This window comes from Perissodus microlepis, chromosome 17 (genome assembly GCF_051167445.1).
Source record: "Perissodus microlepis isolate ML-2025 ecotype Zambia chromosome 17, ASM5116744v1, whole genome shotgun sequence".
Lineage (NCBI taxonomy): Eukaryota > Metazoa > Chordata > Actinopteri > Cichliformes > Cichlidae > Perissodus > Perissodus microlepis.
The window spans coordinates 1879221-1895695 of NC_140477.1; the positions used below are offsets into that span (position 1 = coordinate 1879221).

Below are 16475 nucleotides of genomic sequence, written 5' to 3' on the forward strand. Positions count from 1 at the left end.
CCTGCCACTGCTTCCTTTGTGCTCGAGTGTTCACTTGTATGCAGCATGCTCTCCTTTCAAAGGGGCTTCTGAACAGGAAAAAGGAAGTCACATGGGTTAGCACAGGTCACTAAAAGTAGGCAGATGGAAGCATAAATCTATGTGAAATAAAATGCAAAAAGCACAAAACGACCCGTCCAGATGAAGCCCGAGCGTGGCCTTTAAGATTCTCCTGGTGATTAATGTGCAGGGAGCTGTGTTTGAGCTGGCTCATTGTCTAACCAGGAGGACCTGCAGTGAGAGAGAGGCAGCCCGCCTGGCTGTAGAAACTTTGTTGTGTGTCTGGTTGCCATGGTTCAGCTCTGTGTGTTTTGTCCCCTTCTTCCTCCCTCTCTTTTTCCCTCCTCTGTTCCCTCCCCCTCAATTCCCTCCCCTGCTTCCCCTCCTGCAGGCTACTTTGGATGTGGTGATGAACCTCCAGTTCCACTACATTGAGAAACTCTGGCAGACGTTTTGGTATTCAACACCGCCACCTAGTGATGGAAGCACAACCCTTCCCAGCAGGTCAGAAAGAAAAAGGGGGAAAAAAGGCTTCAGTGTTTGACGCCAGGGCATTAAATGACCCTGTGATGTCATGTCTGTGATTACTGCTTTTTCACTTGAATTACAAGCAACAGTTTTGTTTGTAAGGCGGACATTATTTTTAAAAATATGTGTGTGTGTGTGTGTAGTGATGATGAACCGGAAGGTGTGATTCCCACAGAGAAGCTGGTGGCTCTGTGTAAATATGAGCCTGTCAGGCTGTGGATGAGGAGCTGCGATCACATCCTCTACCAGGCCCTGGTGGAGATCCTGATCCCCGACGTGCTGCGACCTGTTCCCAGTCAGTACTGCTGAGAATTTCATTCAAATGATTTTTTTAAAAATTTAAACAAGTAAAGCAATATATTGAGAGTTAAGACTGATGAGTGACAACAGGATGAATTTAGGACCAGGGGCTCGCTGTGTTGACGTAAATGCTGACACATTAGAGGCATTTCTTTGTTTTCAGCGTACGGCGTTTAAACTCTTGCTGAAAGGCTTTCTGCAGAGTGGGGACAGTAATGATAATCCAGGCTGCTCTCTTTCTTCAGGCACTCTCACTCAGGCCATCCGTAACTTTGCCAAGAGTCTGGAGGGCTGGCTGACTAATGCCATGACCAGCTTTCCACAAGAGATCATCCGCACTAAGGTATCAGCAGAAATCTTTTTCAGATTGTCTGCATGCATCCACATGATTTATGTGAACTATAAAACCCAGCAACTCTCTAAGTAGGGTTTTAAAATCATATTTCCACAAATGTTTAGCTGTGAACTTTTCAAACTCTCGTGTGATCAGTGTTTCATTCAACACTACAGTGATCTGTTTTTTATGAATGCACCTGCCCGCTACCTACAGAGGTTGGATACAGTCTACTATTGTGCTTTATGTGTTATTACTGGCTGTGAAAGTCATGTACATTACTGTTCTTTATACGCTGCTGTTGCCGATATAAACGATATACCATAGAAACAATATAAATTTGGCCAACGATAGAGATTTTGACTATGTCGCTCTATCGCGATAACGCATGTTGATGATGTCATCAAGCTGCGCCTGTTTTGGTCGAAAGCATCGCAGCGGGTACAACCATTATCCTCTGCAAATTATGACGGGCGACAGTCACAGCAAAGAGATGAAGCACTTTTGAAATATGGGGAAAGCCAAAAACTGCGCTTCCTCCACTTCCGTAACATTGATTCATTAATGTTGAATTCTCTCGCAGCTGTTCTGTTCCCATGTTGTTGCAGTATATTAATAACTAACCTGGTATTGTGGATGAATGATCTCATTTGTTCTCCTGACTGAAGCTTGGCCCGTGTAGCATCCTGCTATGCGATTGCATTTGTCCCTGACCACCAGAATCCCTCACGTTAACTTTTATCGAGTGGAAAAAAAGTTGGCGTTCATCCTCCAGCTTCATTGTGCTAATGTTATGCTAACATAGCTGTGTTGCTAGCAATCACGTAGCACAACATTATATACCAAGTAGTCCAACTTCAGTAACCCTGCAAACGCCACTGCTGTTTAGTTTTCTGTCTTCATTTATTGGAAGTGGTAGCAGAGCTGTACGTTTGAATTAGTTTCAAAAAATCTCTCAGTCAGAACATGCTATGAAATGTTTAGGTGTAAACTAGCGAGCTAACTTCCTGTTAACGTCTAACTCCGTTAAATTTAATAAATTCTGTTTTGATGGATGCCTGGATGTTAAACTTAATTGTTACACCCGATAAAGCAGCAGTGCTGATGATTTAATTAAAGATGAAAGAATTTAGACCGTTTTAACTCTTAGTGTTTGTTTGACTTTGGGACCTGAAGAGGATGGAGTTTTGGACCCAGATTACTCCGCGAAGCTCCTCACTACGGCAGCCGTAATGCTCTGACAATCCATCAAGCAGTGCGGCTTACCAAAGTTGTACTAAAACATTTTTTAACAGATTTCTGCAGCCAAAATCGGTTCGAGTTTCGATTTTTGAGAAAATTAAAGGATTTTAAACAGAAGAAAATAATATATCGTGATATATATCGTTACTGCACATGCTTCAAATTATATCGCGATATGAATTTTAGGCCATATCGCCCAGCCCTACGCTGCTGCTAAATGTCCATCTGTGTATCACCGCATAGTGATATGACCTTAAATGTTTACCCAAAAATTCTTTTCTGAAGATTTCTTCAGTGAATTATCAGAAAACTGTGGAATCTTGTTTATCCATCCATCCACTTATTGGACACTGGGTTGTGGGGGCAGCAGCCCTCCCTCTCCTCCACCTTATCTGGGGGTAACACAGAGGCTTTCCATATATTCTCTCCCGTGTTTTCTGGGTCTACCCCGAGGCCTCCTTCCCGTATCACATGCCGGAAACAGCTGCCTGAGCTGCCCATTAAGCATCTTCGTCAGATGCCCAAACCACCTCAGCTGTCTCCGTGTGATGTAGGTGACCAAGATGGCGAACGCAGCTACAGCCAGATTGGCGTCTCAGAATAGGCTGTGTGATTAATTCTAAGTCGAATATACTTTGCTATATTTTTGCCTGAAACAAAACACAAACAAACAAAAAGGAAAAAATGGCAAAGATGAGAAAAATTGAAGAAGATTTGGAGGAAATTAAGCTGTCGCTTAACAGACGTCGAAAGAATAGTTAAGCAACAAGGAATGTTAACGACTTTAATGGACCAAATCAAAGCATTAAAAAGCTTGATTAAGGAAAAGGATAAAACAATCCAGCTCTTAGAAAGGAGAGTAGGGGATTTAGAACAGCACGACTGGAGGACGTGATTATTACCGGTTTGGAAACCAAACACAGGAGCTACGCAAGAGTTACTGAGACTCAAACATTAGAGCGTCAGGTAGTGAAGTTTTTTGCCAGTAAAAAAAACTTCCCCTGCATAGCAACAACATCGCAGCGTGTTATACCCTCCCCAGAAAGAATGCCAGGGCACCTAAAGCAATAGTAGTAAAATTTGTGAATCAAAAACACAAAATTGAGCTACTGAGGCAGTCCAGACAACTGAAAGGGAGTGGAGTATATGTGAATGAACATCTCACAAAAAAAGAACGCTGATATTGCCAGACAAGCCCGTATCATGTGTAAAGAAAAGAAAATCTAAGCAACATGGACGAGAAATTGCAAAGTGATGATAAAGCTCAACGGAACACCAGAAGAAGCCAAGGTTGTAATGATCAGGGATCTTCATGATTTGGACAACTACGGGGAATGATTGCACTGTTGCGGTCGGACGGCAGAAGGTCTGTTATGATGTGTTTGCTAACAACTAGCTGAACTTATTCAATGAAAGACGCTATTTCCGACTGTCGGAGGGGGGAAATGGCAAAGTATGAGACAGTAGACTGGAAGAGTATTAGTGTGAAGCTGCAGGTGGATATGGAACTGGGATCGACGGTGTCGCCATTATGTGCCGAGACGAGATATCGATCTGAGCCGCAGTTATTTATGGATCAGAAAGAACTGTATAGGTATGAGTGGTTTCTCAAAATATGTTGTGAAATACTTGTACGGATGTTAATGGGTATTTCATAAGGATAACAGACATTTAAAGAATACTCAATCACAATGACTGAAGATTCAATACATTTTCATTAATTCATTTCACCTGTTGAAGCCTCTATAAAAGTTTTGTTCTGATCAATGATTTTTTTGAATAATCTGAAAGGCAAGTTTAAAGTGACAGCACTATCAGAAACATGGATGGATGAGGAAAGGCGCTGGGACTTTCACATTGATGGGTATGAATTATATCAAATAGATCTAATAAGAAGGCAGGAGGTGTGGCACTTTTTGTTGATAGTGATTTGAAATGTAAACAGGTTGAATATATGTCTGTGGCTATTGATGATTTAATGGAGTGTGTGACAGTAGAAATAGAAATGGAAAGAAAGAGAAATATAATTGTTACTTGTATGTATGGGAGGCCTGGGACACTGATAGAAACATTCACAGATGTAGTAGAAGATTTATTGAGCAAGGTAAAGGGAAATAAGACATCCTGTATTTGCGGTGATTATAATATTGATTTTTTTTTAAAAAAAATATCCAATCATAAGGCATCATCAGATTTTTTTGAGTTATTATTTGGAAGAGGGTTCCACCCTCTGATTACTAAACCTAGTGGAATAACTGAAAAGTCAGCTACTTTAATTGATCACGTTTTCATTATAAGTGATCATTTGCCTGTTTTTGTTACTTTAGATTATAAAATGACATGAAAGGAGGAAGTGTGTGTGGACAGATATATAAGAATTAGAAATGAATAAATAAGTTCAGGCAAGATCTTATGAAAGAAGATTGGAATGAGGTTTATGTAAATGACGTCAATGCTGCATACGAGTCATTCTTAAATACTTATTTGGTTTTGAATGAAAATCACTGTCCACTGGTATTATATAAGCAAAAGAAAACTACTGGTAAACCATGGATAACAAAAGGACTAGAAAATGCACGTAAAAAGAAAAATAACCTGTATAGAGATTATATAAAACTTGGAACAAAGCCTGCTGAAATATAAAGTTTATAAAAATAAGTTAAGTTAGTATTAATTATGAGAAAGGCTAAGAAAGAGTATTATAATAAATTATTTTACAAAAACAAAAATAATATTAAGGGTATGTAGAATAACTTAAAAAAAATGTATTGGGTAATAAATATACATCTTTAAATTTACCTACTTTAATAAGAAAAATAAGGTCGTAAGTGATATGAATGAAGTGGTGAATGAATTTAATTCTTCTTTTGTAAATATTGAGCGTAATCTGTCAAACTTAATTAGAAAACAGGATGATTCAGAATAGAAAGCAGACAGCAGAGTGGTACAGTCTGTGTTTTTAGGGGAAATCACTGAAAAATAAATCATAGCTATTGTAGCAGAATCTAAAAACAAGACATCCACTGACGGTGATGGGTTAGACATGGTCATTGTAAAAAAAAGACCTTGGATTGTATTGTATTGTATTGTATCTCATTTTATACGGGTGTATTTCCTGACCGAATGAAAGTGGCAAAAGTTATCCCTCTTTATAAATCAGGAGACAGACATAGTTTTAATAATTACAGACCAGTATCGTTGCTATCACAGTTTTCTAAAGTGCTTGAAAAACTCTTTGCACAAAGATTTGATAGTTTCATTGAAAAACATCAGCTGTTAAGTGAAAGTCAGTACGGATTTCGACGGAACAGATCAACAGCAAAAGTATAAATGGAAACTATTGAAGACATTTAATCAGCAACACAAGTTAAGTACTTATGATGTGAGAGGAATAGTGTTGAACTGGTTAAGCAGTTATTTAGATAATAGGTTTCAGTATGTGCAGTGTTTTGGCGACTCATCTGATAGAATGAAAATAGACTGTGGGGTTCCTCAAGGTTCTGTTTTAGGACCAAAACTTTTTAATTTATATATAAATGACATTTGTGATGTGTCAAAAATGTTAAATATTTTTTTGTTTGCAGACGATACAAATCTTTATTGTTCCGGAGAGAACTTGAAAGAATTGGTTAAAATTATGGTTACTGAAATGAAAAAAATAAAAAATTAATTTGATGTAAATAAGTTATCGCTGAATTTGGAAAAAACAAAGTTTATAGATAATACCATCTCTTCCTCCTTTACACGGTTTCCGAATATCATAGAGGGAGTAATAATTGAAAGAGTGACAGAAATCTGTTTTCTGGGTGTAATAGTGGACGAGTTACCATGGAAACCTCATATTGAACATGTTAAAAAAAAGTTGGCTAAAAGTATTTATATCCTGGGTAATGTAAGATATATATTAGATTACAAGACAATGAGAATATTAGATTTTTCATTGTTTCTACCCTATCTGAGTTATTGTGTTGAAGTATGGGGGAATACATACGTGACTAATATGAAACCATTATATTTATTACAGAAGAGAGCGCTTCAAATGATGCATAATGTTAAATATAGAGAACACACTAATAGTTTGTTTATAAAATCAAAATGATTAAAATTACAGACATTAATTATTATGTTTAGGGCAAAAAATAAAACCTTAAGTTACAAAGTTTATTTGTATTGTGTGGCTGAAGGAAGTTTTATTTTGAGCACCGGTTTGCTCGAACCACACAAAGGCCAATGTGTCCAACAGTCACAGGCATAAGAAACTGGAGTTCTCTCAGTGATCATCTTAAGTGTTGTACAAATGTTTCTCAATTTAAAATCTGCTATAAGGATAAAATGATAAACCAATATGAAGAAGTTGAAAATAACAGAATTTAATTGTAGAAAAAATTATTTTAGTTTGATATTTAGTGGTTTTGCTCATTGTTGAGTATATTGTTCTGTTTGTTTTGTTTTGTTATGTGCAGAATATTGTCAGAGTGTAATTTTGGTTGCCTACTTGTATTGTCACAGATATCACAGGCAGGTGTCAATAAGAATTTCTTCTTCTTCCTGCTCCTCGTCATGCACGGAAACAGTGTGACTTTAATTGAAAGGAAGGTTGTGTATGGGAAATGAATTATTGCTGTACCATGTGTGAAATAAATAAATAAATAAATAAATGTTGAAGCATCACAGGATTCTGACGCTATGACATTGTGACATTTAAAATAGCCGTGCTTTTTATTTTTGGTGCAGATTTTCAGCCTGAAAACAAACGTTTCATCTGTTCGGACTCATTCCAGTCAGACGGGGCTCACGGTGTATTTTCTGTGCGCAGGTGGCCGTGGTCAGCGCGTTTGCTCAGACTTTGCGACGATACACCAGTTTGAACCACTTGGCCCAGGCGGCGCGTGCCGTCCTCCAGAACACCTCCCAGATCAACCAGATGCTCTCCGACCTCAACAGGGTGGACTTTGCCAACGTCCAGGTGAGCGGAAAACCTCACATCGAAAAGGCACACGGGAAGTGAATGTGTCGACACCGTGTTTGGGGTTTTCTTGCTGAATGTGGCGTGTGTGTTGTGTCTAACAGGAGCAGGCGTCGTGGGTGTGTCAGTGTGACGAAAGTGTGGTTCAGCGTCTGGAGCAGGACTTTAAGGTCACCCTGCAGCAGCAGAGCTCTCTGGACCAGTGGGCCACCTGGCTGGATAACGTGGTCTCTCAGGTTCTGAAGCCTCACCAGGGCAGCCCCAGTTTCCCCAAAGCTGCACGCCAGTTCCTGCTCAAATGGTCTTTCTACAGGTCGGTGTGGTTGACTCGTCTCCGTTCACACTTCCAGTATAAGCCGCCGACTACGTGCTGTTTTTAGAAACGTTCTTTAGCTTGTAAAGCTCCCTGTAGCTCCTTGACGTGACATCCTTCCTTCTCTTGTAGCTCCATGGTGATCAGAGATCTGACTCTGCGCAGTGCAGCCAGCTTCGGCTCCTTCCACCTTATTCGCCTTCTTTACGACGAGTACATGTTTTACCTGGTGGAGCACCGCGTGGCTCAGGCCACTGGAGAAACTCCTATTGCTGTCATGGGAGAGGTGAGAGTGTTTAAAGAGTGAGGAAGGAACAGTTTAAGTTACGCAGCGACTGACACAGTTTCTCATCTAAATTACAGTTCAGTGACCTGACCTCTATGATGCCATCACTCATGGAAAAAGGTTCATCTTCATTTTTCATTTGATACAATTCAGTTTAAGTCCAGATGAACAGCATCAACCTTCTGGGGAGCTGTTAGGAATGTATTTCACTGTATTATAGTTTTACTGGTCACTGCTTTCACACTGACAGTCGCCGTGTGCGTCTCTGCAGATGCGTCTTTCTCAGATGAGATGAGTGATTTGGGCAGCGACGCCGATGCATCCAGAGGACCGACTGAACCGGCCGTAAAGAGAGAGAGGATCGAAATGAGCCACCCTCTGCAGGAGATGTGAGTCTGGTGTGAACGGGGTCAGACTGAGAGCCACACCGACCAGCATCTCACTCGTTTGTTTTTTTTTTTTAGGCCTTTCGGGTCGCCGCTCTTGACCCCTGGGCCGAGCATCCTCCTGCAGTCAGTGTGTGCAATGTACATAGACAAGAGTGTAGCAATGTCAGCTCTCCCCTCACTAGCATTTATAAATACAGGTTGTTTCTTTTTACTTTTCGCGCCACTCTGTAACAGGTCTGAGCATCTTTGTTTTTGTTGCAACTGTGAATGAGTGTGTGCAGTACTTTTCCTTTTTTACTGGATGTGTGGTGTTGGTGATTCATCCTCCCTTTTTGTTTTTAAGACTCTAACTAGCTGTGCCATAGTGTCATTTGAGTGCCTTAGATTGCTAACTTTGAGATGTCTGTCCCTCAGCTGTGCCTCTACCGCAGTATGAATGTATCGTCTCCAAACCTCAAACATTCGAAGCACCTTTAACAGTGATTAGGTGTGCTCTCCTCGTTGCCTCTGCTGCAGCTCGTAGCGAACGCTGGGCAGGGGGGTATAACAAGAACATGCAACCTGTAGACCCAAAGGACCTTTCTCCTCAGTTGCTCCCACCAGCCGAGCCTCAGCTCCGGCTCCGTGTGTCAGGCAGGACCTCGTAATGTCGCAGTAGTCGGTAAGGCAGGAAGCTCCTGCTGTTAGCTTGGCTGTGTAACACGTTGACCCGTTTACCTCAGTAGATTTCTATGCTGTGCCTCATTTGGCTCACGTGATGAGGCAACTATTAAAAAAAAAAAAAAAAATAAAAAAAAAAAAATTAAAGTTAAAAAATGAAAAGTAGCCACTGTTTCGTGTCCCTCACCCAGTTCTTTTATAAAATGTAAATAGTTCTCCTCGTTCCTCCTCACGGTTTGAGTGTCGCGACGGCTCTGTGGGGACCTGTGGCAGTTTACTCAGCTGCCACGCAGTCAGAACAAATCCACAGTAATCAGCTTTACGGAGACGGGACGTTAACCCCTGAACTGGAATCTGGACTCGCCCATTTCAAGACGAATCAAACGCCTCGAAACCAAAAACGATCTCGTGGGCGTCCCAGCCGACGCGCACTCCCCGAATCCTTTGACCTCACGCTGTTACCGAGTTCAAGTCTTACGTTTTGTTTGAAATAGAAAAATCCAGTGCGTTATTTGGGGAATTAATCCATAAATTATATATATATATCTTTCTATGATGTAGACAGTGTGTGCTTCGTGGCCTTTGGTCTTTGCCTAATCTTTGTTCATGCTGTTACCTGGTTGGTCACATTGTATCAGAAAGAAATGCTTTGATGTGTAACGGATTAGACTGGCGTGTGTGATGAATCTGTATCCAATCTCAACTGTTCAATGTAATGAAATTTAATTATTACTGCAGCGCTGAAGCTCTCAGTAAGCTATTAAACTGACGTAAGGAAAAAAACTATAAAATCTATTTATATGGACTAATCTGATTTAATGGAGTTTTGTGTTGAAATTGGTTTGTTTTTTTTCCCTCCTCCTCATTTCCCTCACAGAGGATTTTGTTGTAGCAATGGGAATCTTTGAATTTGAGTTTAAGGCTTTTTGTAACTTGTGCCTGTCACAGTAATTTGCCTTAAAGTGCTTTGGAAAGAATAATTTCTATGTGTACTTTGTAATGTTTTGTAAGGCTGTTTTAGATTTTTTGACGGAGGATTATTTTTTATTGAACTAGGTTCTTACAAGTATACTGAACCCTTATTTTTGTGTATTTTTAAACCTGTTCTTGACTACACTTTAACTAGCTTAAGGACAGATGACGGTCTGTAATAAACTGCATAGTTCAGCTGTATTTTGTACCTGGTCACAGTGTAATAAATTGATGTAAACCAAAAAAAACGTTCCAGCACTTTTTTTATTTTTATCAAATCTCATCAAACATCAGATTTACAAACAAGTTTTTTTAAAGGTTTTGTACAAGATGTTGTAGAGATTTCATGGAACTCCAGACAGTAAAGTTTTATTTTATTCACACTTTTTTCTAATTCAAGAAAAGTCATCAACAGCATATCTCAGTCTGCAGTCTTTTGACACAAAGGCGTACAGAACAACACGGACACAGATTTAATAGGAAAAAAAGTTTTCTTCCTGGAAGAGGAGGACAGCTGAACGTACGACAACACACGGGATAAATTAGAGAAAAGAATTGGTCCGAGAGCAGCAGGACACTGACGGGAGGAAGCGAGTTCCTCGACTCAGGCACTGAAAGTGCAAAGTTCTCTGAACCTTCAGCGATCCCCGTTCAGAAACCTGACGGTCCTTTAGTTTGATTCACAAGGAGCAGCCCGCCATGTACTTCCCTGTCAGAGACATTAACATAAATGAATAATCAGAAGGCAGAAAGGGAGCCACACATGCAAAATGTTTAGATTAAGAAATCAAACTATTGAGGGGAAAAAAGAATAGATCCTATTTTGTTATGTTAACCATAAACATAAAGTGGACTCGAACTGGAGCTTCTCTCTGATATCACTCTCTTATTCAAGTATGGAGCTGGAGCCAGAAATCACCCGGCTTAGCACCAAGTGTTAGCCTAACTCTAGAGATTGCTAAAAATGATGTTATCAGTCTAAAGACTAAGTGTAAAAACGTACAGCTGCTGCTGGCAGCCATCGTGCTAAACTGAGCTGCTTTAGATTTAAAGTATGAGAACGATGTTAGAAAGGAAATGCTTAACTGTCCTGCACCTGTATATCATCGGCCACAAAATAATATAAAAATGACAGGAATACTGATACTCGCATTATTTCCATTACAGATAAAAAGAAAATCTTAAAAATAAGTTGAATGGTTCTCAGGTCAGTGCTGGGTGCTTTAAATACAAAGACATTCCTCTGAAAACAACTGGGGAGGACTGGACTGAAAGTGCAGGGGATAAACAGCCAACATCCATGGAGAACGGTTGTGAGTGTGTTCAGAGTCACCTGTGGCGAATCTCTTTTTGACCAGCGACATGCGGTAGCGACTGCCCACCAACTCCACGTCCATGCCCGACAGCGAGGCCCCAGAGCCCACAAACTGAACAGCCAGGCTGGGTGGAGGGCCGCGAGGGACCTCCAGGCACTGCCAGCTGGCACACAGAGTCCCCGAGCCTGGAATCACACATCAACACACGGCAGTGATAAAGAGCAGGAAAGACCGGACCCTTTAAAGTCGGTGACTCACAAGCTCCGTTTACCTCACTGAGACACACACACACATTCTCGTTTTGCTATCTTAGTGAGGACATCTAATTGACATAACGTTTTCCCTAACCATGAAAAATGAACTCGAACCATAACCTAACTGTAACCCTGACAATAAAACCACATTTTGAGCCTCAAAAAAGTCTTCAAACTCGTGGCGTGTGTGTCCTCACGAGTGACTGTTGGGCCCCACAAGCATAGTAAACCTCCAATTTTTGGTCCTCACAAAGATGTCTGAACAGGACACGCACACACGCACACACGTGCTTTGAGTTCAGGTGAAGAGCAGAATCATTTTGCGGCATCTGTCAGATATAAAGTACAAAGAAGGGGCGGAGTTTCTTAAAACACGACACCTAAATGTTTACATTTGTTTTCCATGTAACAAAAGAAGCCACATTTATAAATGAAAAACTTGGTTTTACAAAGAAGAGTGAAAACACCAAAGAAGCCTGGAAGTTGAAAGCAACCATGGAGCTCCAGAGTTTTGCTGACATCTCCTCATATCCACACGAGATCCACATTCAGCCGCTCAGATGTTATGTCTGCTTCGTTTGTGCCGAGCCTCTGGAAACGGGGGGACTGTTACCAGAGTTAACAAAGCTGCAAGTCTGCTCCTTAAGCACACACTGAAAGTTTGATTGTGATCGTCCGACAGAAGCAAATCTACCCTCGGCTCACCTGTTTGACTCGCAAACAAACGAATAAGCGAGAGTCGCAGAGGCGTGCGCGTTCACGTATGACGAAGCGTTTGAAGGCGTACAAGAAGAAATGCTAGTTGGGCAACACCTTCTGTTTATAAGACAGTCGGTGAAGCTAACTGATGACAAACTGTCAGACAGCATTTATGCAAAGCTGCACTTGTAAAATTGAACTCATAAAGAAACAAAAAGGATTCGAAGGAGTTAAAGCAGCCTTTCAGTGCTTTGTCACCACCTCGCACAACTTTAACTATCAATGCTTTGTCCTGTGAATAGTTTCCTTATCGGTCTCTGTAAAGCCCTTTGCTTCACATAGAGGTAATAATATATGATTAGAAGAATAAGGTATGCGATACAGAGGAGAGCTGTGGGTGTCGGGTACAAAGACGCACACGGGTGAAGAAAACCTTCAGCTTAAATGACTTAAATGTTCGACTTTCCCAGCTGAAATTAGAGCCTCAGAGCCGCCTCTCATTGTGTACCATTAATGTCATGCAATCAGTCGGCTCAGTACTCAGAAGCGGCTTCGCGCTCATTTTGTTCATCTCCACCAGGTGGAGAAGCTGCCACGCTCACATGTTAATTCTGCAGTTAACGAGGTGATCGCACACCTCCGGGAAGAGGACACGGATGTTTGTGAAGTCACCGAGAGCAACGACTGTCAGTGATGCAGGGAGGAGAAAACGAATCGGTTTCTGGTGTCGAGCATCAACTAATCGAGGTTTCTTGGTTCGATGGGGGTTAAAAACAGAGGCGAAGGAAAAATCAGAGCCCTGACCTTTGCTGTGGTTGGTCGGGGAAAGGTTGGGCAGTTTCCAGAGCAGCCGGCGTTCATCGGCGTTCCTGCGGAGGCAGAAAAAAGTCAGTGAGGCCAAAAACGTTCTGAACCTCCAACCTTTAAACATCCTCCAAATGTCTCGGGTTATCGACCTCAGCCAGCCTATTAAACATCTTTAATACAGAAGACAACGACGATAAACGTTAATCTGGACGATGGATTTGCACCAGCAAAGAAGTGGGCAGATAACTGCACTCTGACGTTTTTGAGCCACTTTATCAGCTTTTCTGCTGCTGTCTGCAAACAGCTGGAACAGTGAGACTCTTGGTTATTTTACTGAGAGGATCTCAGCTGCATCTTCCCTGCAGTAAAGCCCTGCTGACATTTTCTGAATGCCGAAGCTCCCTGAAAACGTCTCTCTGTGTATCCTGCCAGCTTTTGTTTAACCCCCCAGGTCAGGGGTCTGCAACCTTTAACAAAGAGCCATTTGGATGCAATTTCCACACAAAAGAAAACACTGGGAGCCGCAAATACTTTTTGACGTCTAAAATGAAGATAAAACTGTAAATATTGTTTTTTACCTTTATGCTTTGTGTGAACAACTAAGGTGTGTTGCTTATGAAATCCATGAAGTGCTACAGAGAAAATGACATTTTATTTATGTAATTAACACATTTTGAACTCTTAAAGAAATATAACAAAAGGAAAGACGCTGAACTAAAATGATCCAGCAAACAAAAACTGCTGTGAGCCGCCCCCCTCATATCTCCTTTGGGCTTTTGGAGCCTTGACCTGACTTTTAAAAAGAATAACTGGGAAAAAAGCTCTATGCTGCTGAAAAATGAAAAATAGATATTTGCAAAATTCTGCCTAAATATGTATTTTACCTGGTTAATGTGTGTGGCGGGGCGTGGTCTGCAGCGCCGCTGCAGGGGAGGGGGACGCACCTGAGCGGCACCCGCAATCACGCCTCGCCGCCTTAACGTTGTGCTCTCTCTGCTGTTGAAAAGCTACAGCCGGCTGTGTGCGTCAGCAACCGTGTGTGAAAAGTGGTCAAGAAAGATGCTGAAAAGCGTCTTCATGCAAACATCGTCGGGTCTGCTGTGATATGTTTACAATGAGACTTATGGTCCCGAACCTCTGCGCACAGCGTCTGCAGATCGGGGCTGTACGAAGTCACTTTCATCTTTACGCAGGACTGTAAGCTGTCGTCTGTGAGGCGTGAGCGATGTTTGTTTTTAACATAGTTCACGGTGGGGAACAGCTGCTGACATAATGTGGATCCGAAGATCCATAATTGACCTACCTGGGGTTGAAAGTCTCGATAAAGGCACGGCGTTTCGGCGGGTACACCGGCTTTCGCGAGTGTGACGCTTATTTTAAGTGATCAAAAAAAAAAATAGACTATAATTTTATTTTTATATTTCAATATCACAATAATTTTCTAATTTAGAACTACAAGTTAAAAAAGAACTAACATAAATAAAATACACTAAAGATAATTACTTAAAAAAAAACCTAATTTATTTTCCCAAACCACGCAGCGCCGCACTAAAAGGACTAAAGAGCCGCAGGTTGCCGACCCCTGCCCTCGGACCTGCCGTCCACATGTGGACATCACATTTTGGGTTGTTTAGACCAAATTTTGCTCTACAACGGCCTGACATCTACTTACGAGGACATACGGCCACTGTTCTATCGAAAGTTTAAACAAATATCCTCATATGTGGCGCTCAAGAAAAAAAATCAGGTAATTCTTTGTTTTTACATTCATCGTGTTCGGGTCTTAATGAGTTAATGAGGAAAATATGCTCTAATTGAGAAGCTGCAGTAGAAGCACAAGAAAGGAACATCCTGATCTCATGGGGCTGTGCCTGACAATATTAGGATAATCCTGCACCTGTGTCGCTGCACCACTGCACGGTATTTCAAAATCCCAGAAAATTTTCAGAATCCACTGAAACCATTTTAAGTCATCTATAGATCGTATGATTTGTGCGGAGTTGTCAGAAAAATGCTTGAGAGATGAAAAGTAGAATATCAGAGTGCATCATGCAAACTCCACACAGAGGCCCCAGATTCACACCAGCGGAGCACTTCCTGTGAGGAGACAAAGACGATCACTGCACCACGGCGGCGTCCTGATATCAAAATGACTAAAAACACAGAATAAACCATGATGTGTCACATTCGATACACAAAGTGACTCAACATTAACAGGAAATATGGAGAGACTGGGTACAAGCAAACTCCTAATGAAGCTCCGCCATTATTTCATTGGAGCGTAAGCCGGACGGCGTTACACTGACCTCCTGCCACGCTGAAGCAGTGGGAACGTTTAAGATTCGGCATCAACTACAATCATTTTTAGTTAGCTACTGTGTCCAATCAGCCTACTGTTACAAAAACCTGAATGCAGAACTATGAAACCTTAAAGACGGAGTCGCGTTACAGGACATAATCGTGTTGAGGGCCTAAAACAGCAGCACAGTGATGAGATTAAAAACAAAATCAATTTAAGAGGATTTCAGGGCTTTTTATGAGTAAATGTGTAACTTAGGACATTTTATGCATCCAGAGTCCTCCAGACATTTCTGTTTTCCTTCTTGCAGGGAGATCCAACAGTAGTAGTGAAGTCTGCTAACCATGCACATATCTTTACCCATGATGCATAGTTCCCATACATTTATTACTTATAGCAGTTCTCAGGAAGTGTATATGCAGCATGTTTTCACTGTCCTGTCTTCAAACAGTCACAGGGCTACAGTGTGACTGAGCATCACCAGCATTATCGTATTATTGGTGGTTGGTACTGCTCCAGCCTGCAGCACCAACCACTGAGCATCAGCGGTGCTGCAGGAGACCGCGAGCAGCAGCAGCAGCAAGTTCCCACTGGAACTCTGAGGACGTCTCCTGGGCTCCGACTCGCCTCTGCTTCCTCTGCAAATCGATGAGAAGCACGAGTCCCGCCTCTAACCACGTTCTCCTTCTGCCAGGGCATCACAGAGCGCGTCCTTCCTGGCTGCATCACCGCGTGCTACGGAGGCTTCACAACCTTCTCGAAGACCCGTCAACGTAGAACCTCGCTGCCCTCCCTCGTGGACAACATTTTCAACGTTCGCCTCGCCCCCGCCACCCTTCATGCTCCATTTTCAGCCTCCGGCCTTTGGGGAGGAGGTACCGAAGCATTCGGGCAAGACTGCTGAACAGCTTCATCCACCAGACTGTCAGAAGACTGAGCTCTGTCCATTACCTCCCCCCCTCTGACTGTAGCACGCTCTCACACAAGTTACTGCTGCTTTACTGCAACCATGTGCACCTGTGTCATACCTGCTGCATCTCACAAGCTGCTCTATTTATGTCATTATTTGGA

The 16475-nt window shown here is 41.8% G+C and overlaps 2 protein-coding genes across 11 annotated transcripts in view; one reads left to right on the plus strand and one right to left on the minus strand.

Moving 5' to 3' along the window:
* rfx2 (regulatory factor X, 2 (influences HLA class II expression)) overlaps positions 1-8513 on the plus strand; it is a 29536-nt gene extending 21023 nt beyond the window's left edge. For all 6 annotated transcript variants that reach the window (XM_084910437.1, XM_084910439.1, XM_084910438.1 and 3 more), the window contains 8 exons: positions 431-543; positions 711-862; positions 1113-1210; positions 7260-7409; positions 7514-7722; positions 7855-8008; positions 8086-8128; positions 8280-8513. In XM_084910437.1, coding sequence (XP_084766563.1) covers positions 431-543; positions 711-862; positions 1113-1210; positions 7260-7409; positions 7514-7722; positions 7855-8008; positions 8086-8128; positions 8280-8401 — 1041 coding nt within the window. In that variant the 3' untranslated portion in view covers positions 8402-8513. The remainder of the gene's footprint in view (positions 1-430; positions 544-710; positions 863-1112; positions 1211-7259; positions 7410-7513; positions 7723-7854; positions 8009-8085; positions 8129-8279) is intronic.
* A 1762-nt stretch (positions 8514-10275) lies between these two features.
* Positions 10276-16475, minus strand: part of fcho1 (FCH and mu domain containing endocytic adaptor 1) — a 68644-nt gene continuing 62444 nt past the window's right edge. For all 5 annotated transcript variants that reach the window (XM_084910435.1, XM_084910431.1, XM_084910432.1 and 2 more), the window contains exons 25-27: positions 13103-13167; positions 11363-11530; positions 10276-10738 (exon numbers count right to left, since the gene is read on the minus strand). In XM_084910435.1, coding sequence (XP_084766561.1) covers positions 10710-10738; positions 11363-11530; positions 13103-13167 — 262 coding nt within the window. In that variant the 3' untranslated portion in view covers positions 10276-10709. The remainder of the gene's footprint in view (positions 10739-11362; positions 11531-13102; positions 13168-16475) is intronic.